Genomic DNA, 12,877 nt, shown 5'->3' with positions numbered 1-12,877 from the left:
TCCTCACTATCCGCGAGCTGCCGGTCCCCTAAACACACTGTAAAAAAACGCGGTCTATGTAGACAGCCTAGGGTCCACACACGCCAACAAAAACAAAGTGGTCCAACTTGGACCATGCAAACATACACAAACCGTGTTCCAGTGTTCAGCCAATAACGGACAAGAAGGATTGGGGGGGGGGGCGGTTAGTGCGCTGAAGCACAGAAGGGAGGGGACGGGATAGGAGGAGGGAGGAGCGAGTTAGTCTTCGTTTTGTTTGAAAATACTTTGAACGACAACAAGAAGTAACGTCACCCAACATCGCTTAGAGCACCTTTAACTTTATCGTATAAATAAATTATGTAAATTATATTAAAAAAAACTTTAAATGTTTTTCTTGCTTAATTTTATATAGCAATCTTTAATCACAAAACTAGTATTTAGCTACGGACGTGATCTAAATTTACATGTTTATTCCCTAAAATGTATATAAATGTGAATGGTTTGATACTTTGAATTAAACCCAAACAACCAATTAAATGAGCATGTTACAAATTGACGATTGAAGTCTAATTAAAGAATTTTTGTATTAAATGTCTCTCCTAGAGGACTGAACTGATTCTGAAATAGACCTTTCAAAAAAAGTGTAGTGAGTGTAGACCGATAAAAAAAACATTTATTGAGAAACATACGCTTTAAAAACATCATCTAAACAATTTTAAATTCAACATTAAATTGTAAAAGTCCATGTCACTGCTGCTGTTCAGCATGATCCCAACTCACAGGGTCTGACCAGTCAGCAACACCTCAACTTCCAAATCACTGAGTGCAACTCTCCATTATAACGAATGATAATCTGTTGAAAAATACCGGATTTTTTTGGCGGCTAAGCATCAATGATAGTTTTAGAAAGTCTGCAAACAGCTGACAACAGTAAGGATGTTTCTTAAGCGAGATCTGTTTTAACTGCAAAAAGTGCAGAGGAGCAAAACAACACCTTACCACAACATTTACCGTGCTGCACTTTGCAGTATATCTCGCATAAGAAACCTCTCGTCCTATTTTTTTGAACACGTGACTACCTATGGTGTTATGAAAGGGAGCTGCATAACACACTGTGACTAAGTAATTATAGGGATTAATGACAATTACTCTCAAAGAAACACATCTGTTTCAGAGTTCTGCAACAGGTACAACATGTAAATGGCAGAATTTTTAGCCATTTAAAAACACACATATAGAGCACAGCTCTACTAATCGGCACTCTGAGGGCGTCCTGAGCAGTGCCGGATTAGAATTAGTTATGCTTTGCAATTGGTCAGATCTGCAAAACCATTCAGCAGATATTCTAAAGAGCCATATGTGGGCCGCTACCACCCAGAAACCCAGAGTTAGCAATTTGCATCTCGTTAAGCCTCCCACTCAGATCTCCATGTGAGCTTCCCTTATTGGCTTTTGATTCAAAAAGTTCAGAGTGTCCCCACTGTCCAGGCTTGGTGTGGACAGGTACTCTAACTCATAGCCTCCACTCCTGTTGGCCGGGCGGACTTCACTTGATGTTTTCTTGTGTTCCAGGATCTGCTGCAGCTGGTGGCAGGCATACTCAGGCTTGGTGGTGAGGGGTCCTATGGGGACCTCTATGCCCAGGATATCAGTGACCATGTAGGGGCGAAGCCAGCCCACCAGAGGGGTGCTGCCGGGGGTGTAGTGGGTCTGCCGGTGGTAGAAGAGCAGACCGTCCACCTGCAGCCAGAAATTCAGAATTAAACTAATCCAAGCTCGATGAGAGGCAAATAAATGCTTGTTTGCGGCTCATAAAAAGATAAGGAATTACCTCCCATGTACATCATTACACCTAGCAGTTTAGCATTTATCTGATTCTAACAGTACTCCCAATGTGCAGCATTAAGGTGCTAGCAGAAAACGGTTGGAGGACAAGAGAACTTTTCTTACGCCGAAGCTATACTCAGCTGCCAGGGCTTTCTGAATCAGCTCTGCTGTGCAATCTGTGCTTTGGAGGCTCACAAACCGGAACTGTTGGACAAAAGCAAAAGCAGAGCACCATGTTGTTAGTTCCAAACACAATTTGTCTTCTTGTCAAATGTGAGAAATTGCTTTCCAATGGAAAGTTTACTCTACAAGGACTAAGCCTGATTTAGCTCCTACTGGGCTGTTCTGCACAAACACTAAAGATTAAAAGGTGAACCATGAACTCAATGTTCACTCCAGCTTCCTCAAAGCCCCATAATCGTCAAGATTTGTGAGTAATAATCACTTTAGTGCACTATTAATACGAAAGACAGGAATGGAAGTTTTCTTTTGTTTCATTTCCCTCTGAGTAGGCTCAAGTTCAGGACTTTATTTATCCCATATGTGGAAGTAAGGTGCAGCAAGGCATAAACACAACAAACACAAAATACAGGAAACCTGAAATAGAATTAACATGTTACAGTATCTCAAATAACAATACCGAGTACTGAAAACTAGGAAGGACAAAATGGGGCATGAAGTAAAGGGGTTCTATTCCTGTTACTCACAGGGTTGCGTTTGGCGATTTCTGATAGGCCGTCTGTCTCCTGGACTTTGGACTGGAGCCAGTAGAAACGGAAGTCAGTCTGTTGATGAGAAAACAAGTAGTGTAAACAAAAACCTCCTCTTCGAATCCCGAGCCAATGAGATGGCCAACGTGGCAAAAAAGCACATCTGTGGCCCAGACTTTGCTACTTAAGCAATTAGACAAGCATTCCTGGATTGCTGGAGGATTAGAAGCCAAGTCTTACCGGGCAGTCGTAGACCGGGTGGCCTCTCCAGCACATGACATCCAGGATGTAGTACGTTCTGTCCACCTCGCTGTAAATGCAGTCCAGGATCGTGTAGTCTGCACATACAAAGGGCCATTTACAGATGTACAGAATTCACTATTATAAAAATTATTATCTCTATTATTTACTTTAAAAAAGGCAAAATAAAAGACTTTCATAACCCCATAGTACTGTAACTGTATATGCAAAGTTTTTGAAATGATTATTGATTAATACCAGTAGCACAAAAGTTACAAATTCTGATATTTTCAGTTGTGCAAATCACAATCAAATGGAAATGTATGTGGTCCCTTTGGAAAATTTGGGATCTCCCCTCCCCTCTTAAAAAGCGTTGTCTGCGATTAATACATTTAAAGTTAAGTTAAAAATTAAGTTGAAAGTTTTTTTAAGTGTTGTTGCACTACATTTAGGGCTGGGCGATATGGAGAAAATCAAATATCACGATGTTTTTCACCAAACACCTCAATGTCGATATTGCAACGATATTGTAAGGTTGACAGCTGGTTCTTTCATAAAATATCTTCCACATTTAGATTTTAGATAAATAACCATCATAATGTGGATATAATGACTAAGTGGTTAAAGGCAAATAATAGAACAGCTAGAACAGTCTGGTGGGTTCAGAAAATGACATCACTTTACTGTAATGCAGCCTTTGAAACCAGGAAAAGACTAAACTTACCATGTAACGATATTACAATTCTTCAAAATCTAAGACGATATCTAGTCTCATATCATGATATCGATATAATATTGAAATATTGCCCAGCCCTAACTACATTTAAGCTAGAACATAACCAGAAACAGAAATAAACTCGCAGGTGACTGGGAGCCGATGGGAGAACCTTCTTGTTGGTGGAACACTTTCTTGTGTTGCCCGACTGATCCACCATAGTTAACACTTGCACGCGCTGCACATTCAACAGGCCCACCTACCTTTTCCCATGGCCGAGTTGTGTCGGTTCCCACCGGGCAGCAGGGAGGGGAAACGGTTCACACAGTAGCCGCTTTTAGTGTACGATGCAGTGGAACCCTTCATGAAAAGTCAATAATGGAGACAATACTGTTACCACAATGTCAGCTACTCTGTCATTGTAACTGTTAAACTGAGTTTGAAATGTCTTGTGCCATGTTATTGGTTATAAAAAAGAAGAGAGAGAGACACACACACACACACACACACACACACACACACACACACACGCGGCAAATATTGGCAAAAATCACACAAAAGTAATCAAACTGTTGTTTAATGCAACGAACCGTGTTGCACTATTATCAATTACATGAAACAAACCTCTTCACATTTGTGAAAACGCTAACGACTCATTTTGTTAGTTTTCAATTATAATTGACTTCAATAATATAAACAGAATTTAGTAAAACAATAATGTAATCAAATTGTCACTGGAGCTGAAATAATTAGTCAATCATCACTCTCACTGAAAGTATGAGGACAGACCTATTTGAAATATATCATAATGTATGGCATATTGTATTTGGATGTCCCTACATGCACTTAAAAATAGAAAAGTAGGACTTAAGTTCATAAGACAACTTGACGACTGTAACTGCTCGGGTCATTAGAATACTGGGAGCTACAAATGGGGTCACAGATCACAGAACTTGATTTTTGGTGTAGGTGGTCCCAACAGTCATCACCCCCCTAACTCCAGGCAGCATTAGGAGCTAAAGTTACCACAGAGAGCTGCACAGGAACTTTGGAGAAGATAAGAGCGTCACATTGGGTAACTCTGACAAATACATGTGAATACTAGCGAGCAGATGAAACCCGTCTCATTCCGTTTTCCTCAAGCAACGGAAACCATCTGTTGTTTCTGTTTGGTAAAGAGCCCTGTGCCGTGGCGTTTCAAAGGTTTGTCGTTAATGAGGTCAAGATCTGAATTACTGAATGAGAAACCAGATGACTGTCATAATGACAATATAGATGGTTGCATCACAGGGTGTGGAGTGACACTAGTACAGCAAATGTTTGTGTGTGTGTTGAGGGAGGAAAACTGTAGCTTAGGGCAGTATGACAGGACAGGCGTGTTGTACCAGAGTTACCAGTAATCTAATGCTGAGAAGCATTTTCAAGCCTTTTCGTTACTCATAAACCGAATACTGAAACAATACGTGGTGAATGAGGCAATTATTTTACATATAACACTACCACAGAAAAACACATGCAATGATGTAAGAAATTGGAAATGGAAAAAACAAGCTAATCTCACTTCTTATAATTTATGACTTGATGATGATTTTGAAACTACTAGTAGAGGAAGACTTAAGAGGGGATTGTTTGGGGATGCATTTCATATGACTGACAGGTCTTCTACTCAGCGTGGCTTCCAAATTTTTTTTGTTTTCAACAGCTGACAAGATGGCGATAGTGTAATTCAATTTTTTCTTCTTTCTTTTTGTTTCTGTATTACAATGTAATGGTATTATTCATGTTAACATGAGCATAATGAAAACTTCTGTTATTGCCAAATCAATGATGAGAGACAATGCATCATTTCTTGTGTGTCTGACACAACTTTGTTTAGGTACTTCTTGTTTTCAATTTTCTCCACACTTCTTTGGTGTCAAGGCCAAACCTGTTGTCTTTTTGCATTAAATTATTGTCACCATGTACCATACTTATGTTCTTAAGTGTTTGAAACAATTATATGCCAGTGCAGTGTTTCCTCTATGTTGATTTTTTAGTGGCGGCCCACCATGGCAAAATTTCTGCAACCACAATATCAGAAAAAGGGCTGTACAAAAAAATGTAGTTGCGGTTGCCTTTTAAATGATCCTGCCGCTCACATAGCAATTTAACAACAAGTAGAACTATTCAGAGGTTATTGGACCCGTCCAGTTTAACAACACATACTGTTGTGTTGATGTAGTTTATTGTCAAAAACGTTCTCTTTCTTCCGAGTCGACTGTGTAGACCTGTTGTAGATGTTAAGTGCCCTATAGTTCCTCTGTTCGGACAGACCTGCCCCCACTGCTAAAAAAAAATCCTTAAGGAAACACTGCAGTGGCTATATATGCATTATTTTATTTTGATAAAACCGTCTCACATAGCACCTCAGACTCAAACTTATGCTCATTTTATGATTCATATGGTACTGTGAACAGTATCATAATGAAATCACTTCCAGCTTACTGCTTTCTCCGCCACAGGCTCAGGAATATTCTTCCTAACTGTTTTTTTTGTGTAAGATTTCTCAGACAAGGTGCCTCATCTTACTCACAGGCACGACTCACCTCGTTCTCCTCAAAACCAGGAATGCAGTATTGAATTTACAAGCAATAAATGCAAAGTACAATATAATCCTCTAAAAATATTGATTCAGTACAGTCACGAAAATGCATTTAAACGATAAGGATCCTGACTGCTGTCCATGTTAATCAAACTGTGAAAGTGGCAAGACTTTCGATCAGGGCTGGAAGATGACACATCAGAAACAGCAGAGGTGGAAACTAGTCCAAAAGCCAATATAAGCTGTTCGCAGAATCTCAAATTGTATTTGATTGACAGTTCTACATGTGTTGAATTATCAATGTGGTGCCATTAAAATAGTCATCTTCCTGCAGTAACACATTAAGTGAAACAATAGAAAAGCAGTGGCTGGTTCTTACCTTGGAGGCAACAATGAGGGATCGTTTCCCGATAGGACAGACCACCATCAGCCAATCGGTGTCCAGTTCTGATGGCACATCCACCAGCCACTCTGACAGCATGAGCTAAAGAGAAAGAGGAACTTTGTTAACAAACTCAGCTTTTTATCTTCATCAACACTCTATTTAACATAGACAGTAAAAGTAATGGACAAAGCGACGCTGTAGACTTCCACGAAGACCAGTGAAGTTATTAGAAGCACTTTTCCGGTGATGGCTGAGCGTTACTGCGCAGCCTCCAACTGAGCTTGACGACGTAGATGTGATGCGAGCAACCTGTCTGAAAGTTGTAAGTCTTCTGGTAGCTGTGCCAAGAGAAATCTCAATCATTCCCAATCTTACAGAGACGGAGAGCGTAGGTATATTTAAGGAGATAACATAGGCACAGGCTAATTATTGCTAACTAAAATGCTAGTTAACATTAGTAATTAAACTTAAACAGCTAATGTAAGTCGTAACTGCCTGCCACTTCTCCTGACTATACGGTAATTCTAGGGCTGCACAATTAATCGAATTTTAATCACAATTTTGGCTTCCCACGATCAAATTCATGTGATCGAGTGATATTTAAAATGCTTCATTCCGTTCATAGAACGCTCTGTATCAAAGTTTTTTTTTCCAAAGCTCCGTAAACCACAGTCTGATCAAGTGCCTCCATGAGCCAATCAGAGTTGTTCCCTGCACCGCGCAGCTTAGTTTAGATGCAGACAGTCACAGAGGACAGAGTAACGTGAGGAAAATTCCACAACAGATAGCAGTCAGTCACAAGTCGTCACGAGGTTTACCAGTTTACAAGTAAACGCGACATTTTGTCCCGTCTGTGTTTTTCTTCAGACAACAGCAATGACCAGTGCTAGTTTGAGTCTTTTAGCTCATAGCTTTAGCGGCAGACTGTTGTACGTCCCGCTGTTGGAATCCTCTACAGTGAAATACAGTCACACTACACCGTTTAGCTGTCAGTGTTTTAGCCGTGTTTACTACTGTAGCTAATGGTAGGCTATGGTTAGCTGCTGTGTAACGTGTTATTACGCCGCCTTCACACTGGCAGTTGAAATCACCTCCGATACGGCTTCGAAACGACTGGAAGTCATTCATTTCCTATGGAGATTCGCAGACTGCATGCGAGTGGGTCCGAACTGGGTCCGAATGAGTGCGGTGCGAAAAAAATCGTGTCAGTTGGTCATCCGGATGCGTACAAAAAATTGAACTCTTGCGAAAGGCTACGGACGGTTCCTATTCCCAATTCCAGCGTTGCTATGGTACTGATAAACAAACCTGCTAATGCTAATTAGTCAGCTAGCATCAGACATCGAACTATTGACATTATACCGCTATATCACATTTAACCGACGTGACATGTCAACGTCCTGGGCAACTTGTCTCCACGCAGCAGCCTTTCTATTTATATCTGTATAAGAGAGGTCAGAGAGAATCGTACATTCAGAAACTTATCAGTCGTTCTAGTCTCTCTGCCATTTTTGTGAGTCGCTTCCGAAGCTTTTCAACGGTGTAGTACGACGTCCGCTGGGGGCGTATTGCGTATTACGGAGCTGATTTCAACTGCCAGTGTAAAGGCGGCGTTAGTGTTTACTAGCGTGACATGCAGTGATGTTTCTGTTGCCTCTAACGTCTGTTTTGGAGCATCAGAGCGCAACGCAGACATTTAAGTGGCACCGTAATCCGCGTTGCTATTTCGTTCGATAGATACCGGGCACCGGTTCCCTATTGGCACCGGATTTTAACATGCGCCGTTAACGTGAACAGAAAATTGTGTTGCCTGTATCTTTTCACGGCAAACGCACATGTTTGGAAAGCGGTCGCACAACAGCTGAAATGGCATACTCCTTCATAGTATCCTTCAACAAAGGAGGAATGTAGCACAATATGGATGTGAAAGCAGTTATAATTAGCCTATGTGACAATAAAATTAGTTTTGGTTAAAATCAACAAATAATCGTGATAATTAATCGTGATCAATATATTGATCAAAATAATCGTGATTATCATTTTGGCCATAATTGTGCAGCCCTCGGTAATTCCTCTACTATGCGACAGAAAGTTGCGTTTTAGCCTTTTATACATTGTCGTGTTTCTTTAGAAATAAACAATGGACAAATAGAGTCTTTAAACCCTTCAGATGTAAAGTTATTCGCTGTCAAAGTGGTGCCAAAATGAATGGCAGTCAATGGAATGCTAATGGCAGGTGATGGCTTGTTAGCATCAAAATGTCTCCATAGGAGGTACGCTTTGCTGATGCTCGCTTACCCCCTTGGTATTTAAGAGTCCAAAAATGATGACCTCAGGTCATTTGGCATTTAAGAAGCTCATTGGGTGTCATTCTAGAAACTCTAGTGCCCTCTGCTGGCCCAGATGAAGAATGCAGAAACAGAAAATTACATGCCTTAAAGTGTGCAGTCATTCACACATGAATAGAATAATATCTCAAACACTGACCTGGTTCGCATAATGTTTTGGCAGCTTCCTCCTCTCAATCTCCATCTCCTCTTCCTCTGCCTGGCCATCTTGCTCCTGTTCCCCCTCCTCTTTTTTCTCCTTGTCCTCCTCTCCATCGCTGTCTGCCCCCGTCCAGTCCCCATCAGCCAGACGCCGTGCATGGTTGACGTAGTTTAACCTTTTGCTGAGCGCAGTGATGGAAAAAAGTCTCATTCAAGTATGTGCACTGTGGCATTATTTTAGAGATGAAAACATCTGTGTAATTTACCAGTACACAAGATATGGTAGTCAGTATCAGTATCAGGTATCAGTGGATCCGCACACCCTGCATTCTTAAGTTGACCAACTCTGTAAAGCTGGAAAGAGGCCCTCTTTTAAAGGGGTGATTGAATGCAAAACCGATTTTATCTTGTCATAGTTGAATAATGACAGTTTAGTGGGTAACTAGGACATACACAGAACCTCAAAATCCCATTGACACCTCTTTCCTCTGCAAATCTCACAATTTGAAACTGCCTCTGAAAACGGGCAAATCTCAACGAGCCGCCTAGTTGACATCAACTCGGCGGCTCCTCCTCATTTGGCTCTAGTCTCTATCTTTGTCACGCCCAAACATTTACATAGGCTACACCACTGATCTGAGGTCAGTTAGTCTTCTAAATCTAGGTCGCGCAAATCTCAGACACTTTTTACATTGTTTGCCTGCTCTTGCATTACTAAATTCACTTCTGAGACTTTTTTTATGCGAGAAATCAACTATGTAGAGGTCAAATATGGGCCGTTTTACGAAAATTGATGGCTAATTGCAAATTTTGTCTGACTGTGTGTTGCAATTTAGCAGGAGCTCAGCAGGCTACGTGACAGCGGCCGGTGCTGCCTCGCCGCCCGGTGTGTCCTACTTCATAGACCCTGGCTCACTGTGAGCTAGCTGGATCTCCGTCACGAAGGGAAGCCCGTGGCGCTCCATACCCGCGCAAAGTCACTGTTTCTGGGTTACTGGACTACAAAATGCCGAGGCCCTGATGGAGCTCCAGGGCCTGCAGCTAGCCGCGATCTTTACCCATAGGATTGGAGGGACGGTCGCAGCTAACGAAACCCCTAATGTTCACAAAAATTCATTAAATTGAAATCTGACACCATTGTTAGCTTTATAAGACCTTGGGGTAGATGTTATGTAAGTGGCGTGACGAAATTCAAACTGTAAATATACGAAAGTTATGCCGAAAGTGTAGCAACGATCTTTTCCCATAGGATTAAATGGGACACATAGCCTACTTTGCAGCTCCGGAGCTCCGCGGAGCCCCGAGCCCCGGTCGTCCAGTAACCGAGAAATGGTGACTTTCACTGGGTATGGAGGTTGCCGCTTTCTCGTCAGACTGTGTGGAGCTCCTAAAGTCCGACACGTCTTACCAAATTTGCAATTAGCCATCAATTTTCGTAAAATGGCCCATATTTGAGCTTTATATAGTTGATTTCTCGCTTAAAAAAAGTCTCAGAAGTGAATTTAATAACGAAATAGCCCGACAAACAACGTATAACTTTGCAGTGTCTGAAATATGAGACCTGCTGTCTCGTCTCCAATGTGTTTCTATGGGGTTCGCTCAAACCAATCAGCGCGCAGCTCATCTGAATATTCATGAGCATACCATATTTGGAAGAAAAGCTCTTGTTCCAAATAGAGCCATATTCACAGGGTAGTTAGGGGCCTAATAAAATAGCATTCGGGCAATTTTCAGCCCAACCAATGTTACATACCCTATTAGGAGACCTTAAGGAACAGTGTAAAATACCCTATATAATCACTCAATCACCCCTTTAAGGGCTTTCTAGAATGAGCGTTACTGTAGTCACAAGTATGTAGCTGGAGCAGAAGTGAATGGAAAAAGGTCTCCAGTGCCTTTCATCAGTTAGTGGTTATGTTGGTAAAAATGTGTTCATGTCCCAATACAGAAGGAAGAAGGGTAGAAAACTATTATCTTACTGTATGTATCAAAATAAGACTCATCTCGAGTAGTGGCTCTGGGTAGGAGAACTTCTAACCCAGAAGGGATATGTTCCATACTGAGAACTCACAATTAAACTCGAGGATCAAATACTGACGAATAAGGACATTTACCTCTTCTGCAGTTCAAGAAAGCGCCGCCGCCGCTCGCTCTGCTCCAGCACGCTGTACTTGCTCTTATACTGGGCCAGCCGAGGGTGAGGGGCGGCTGTGCTGTTGGGCTCCTTGGACACAGCGAAGCTGGCCGAGAGGGCTTGGGTCAGATCATCCATGGGGACTCTGTTAAAAGTATAAAGTAAAAGTATCACTATACCATGCAAGTCTGAAACTGAAAACAGTGGCAGTATTTGTGCCACAGATCATTCATATGTGCTACTTATAAGCTCAGGAGAATGATGTGCAAAATTAACAATATATAATGAAAACTATAAATGGGATTCTTTTGTGATTCTGGGGCAAAGGTGTCATTTTCTGTATTTTGGCAGTTCAGTCCTTTTGCCAGTTGACATGTTTGACATTTGCATGATGGCACACATGTTCATGTTGCTGAACTCAATTTTGAGGTACCAGTGGTCGTGGCAAGGGTACAGAATAGGTTATATAAACACCTAATCTGATGTTGACAATGACTGGCCAACTGCTATAAGCAGGCAGTGTATTTTGAATTATTTAACTCATTTTGTGGTTTCAGCCTCATAACATTCTAGTAGTCTTTAGTGGGAATCCCACCATTATATTGTGATAGTAACATATCACAGCTACAGTAAGCATGTACAAATATATAATATTAATAATAATTAAATCAGGCACACACACACACACACACACACACACACACACACATACATATATATATATATATATATATATATATATATATATATATATATATATATATATATATACACACACACACACATATATATATTTATTATGGGTTATATAACCTATATAGCCCTATGTATATAAATCGACTCGACCAGTGGTACGTCAAACGGAGTTCAGGCACCATAGAAAAAGTAGAGGACTTCACTTGGTTAGTTGTTTCAATGATAATATGTTCCGTTACACACTGAACCAACGTTAGCTAACGTTACTACTACAACTAAATGTGGCGTTATGTCTGTTTCACGGAATATTTTACCCACATCACGGTAATATTCGCACATGTAACTATATTAATCCGTCCAGACGACAAACATCTTCTTAAACGGGTGATAGAGATTTTTTTTAAAAGCCCGGGGACTCTTGTATAAAAGACGGCTGCATCTAGCCAGTTAGCTAAGTCATTTTAGCAGCTAGCATCGTGCTAAACCTGCTAGCATACAGTTAGCCGGGGCCAGTCGTCAGCAACACTAATTCTAGAGTGTTACGTTACTGTTTTAATTCCCGACTAGCTACATTACTACACTAGCTTAAGGTAACTACAGGACAGGAGGTTTGCTCACATAATAGCACTGATAATAACATTAGCTATATATATATATATATACCTTGGACATTCAGGGAGGCTGCTGCTGAAACGTCACGTTGTCATCTTTTCCCACCACGGGCGACTTTTAGTTGGCCGACTAAATGCAGTACACTAACCCGGAGTTACCGAGCAAACTTCTGCACTTACTTACTGTGTTCCTGGTGCATACAGTAGGTAGTCTGGCTATCACAAGACCAAGCATATAGGGGCTTTCTATAAAAAAGAGTACAGTATAGAGTACAGTTTTGTTTAACTAAGTGTATTCGTTACATCTATAGGTATGTGCAGTGGTGGAAGAAGTATTCAGATAGTTTACTTAAGTAAAAGTAGCAATACTACAGTGTAAAAATACCCCTTTACAAGTAAAAGTCCTGCATTTAAAATGTTACTTGAGTAAAAGTATAAAAGTATTAGCATCAAAATATACTTAAAGTACCAAAAGTAAAAGTAATCCTTATGCAGAATAGCTAATTT

The 12,877-nt window shown here is 40.8% G+C and overlaps 1 protein-coding gene across 2 annotated transcripts; it reads right to left on the bottom strand.

Moving 5' to 3' along the window:
* Positions 1-633: 633 nt before the first annotated feature.
* snupn (snurportin 1) lies at positions 634-12,562 on the bottom strand. Of its 2 annotated transcripts, none has more exons than XM_031316626.2 (9): positions 12,413-12,562; positions 11,044-11,208; positions 8,928-9,111; positions 6,435-6,539; positions 3,738-3,834; positions 2,760-2,857; positions 2,517-2,594; positions 1,933-2,013; positions 634-1,722 (listed from the first exon to the last, which is right to left on the bottom strand). In XM_031316626.2, exons 2-9 carry the CDS (start codon positions 11,199-11,201, stop codon positions 1,402-1,404), a joined length of 1,122 nt encoding a protein of 373 aa, XP_031172486.1. In that variant the 5' UTR covers positions 11,202-11,208; positions 12,413-12,562; the 3' UTR covers positions 634-1,401. The 2 variants fall into 2 exon arrangements, with proteins under 2 accessions (XP_031172486.1, XP_031172477.1); XM_031316617.2 differs by having other exon boundaries at positions 12,423-12,561.
* Positions 12,563-12,877: the final 315 nt, after the last annotated feature.

The sequence above is a fragment of the Sander lucioperca genome, chromosome 7 (genome assembly GCF_008315115.2).
Source record: "Sander lucioperca isolate FBNREF2018 chromosome 7, SLUC_FBN_1.2, whole genome shotgun sequence".
NCBI classification, from domain to species: domain Eukaryota; kingdom Metazoa; phylum Chordata; class Actinopteri; order Perciformes; family Percidae; genus Sander; species Sander lucioperca.
This window is presented reverse-complemented; position numbering and strand designations above follow the sequence as displayed.

Bases quoted from the DNA above. Each gene is read 5' to 3' on its own strand.
- snupn (XM_031316626.2), bottom strand. From the start codon at position 11,201: ATGGATGATCTGACCCAAGCCCTCTCGGCCAGCTTCGCTGTGTCCAAG. The intron at 9,112-11,043 runs GTAAATGTCCTT...CACTGCGCTCAG, and splicing joins TTTCTTGAACTGCAGAAGAG to CAAAAGGTTAAACTACGTCA. The intron at 1,723-1,932 runs GTAAGAAAAGTT...TTCTGGCTGCAG, and splicing joins CAGCTGAGTATAGCTTCGGC to GTGGACGGTCTGCTCTTCTA.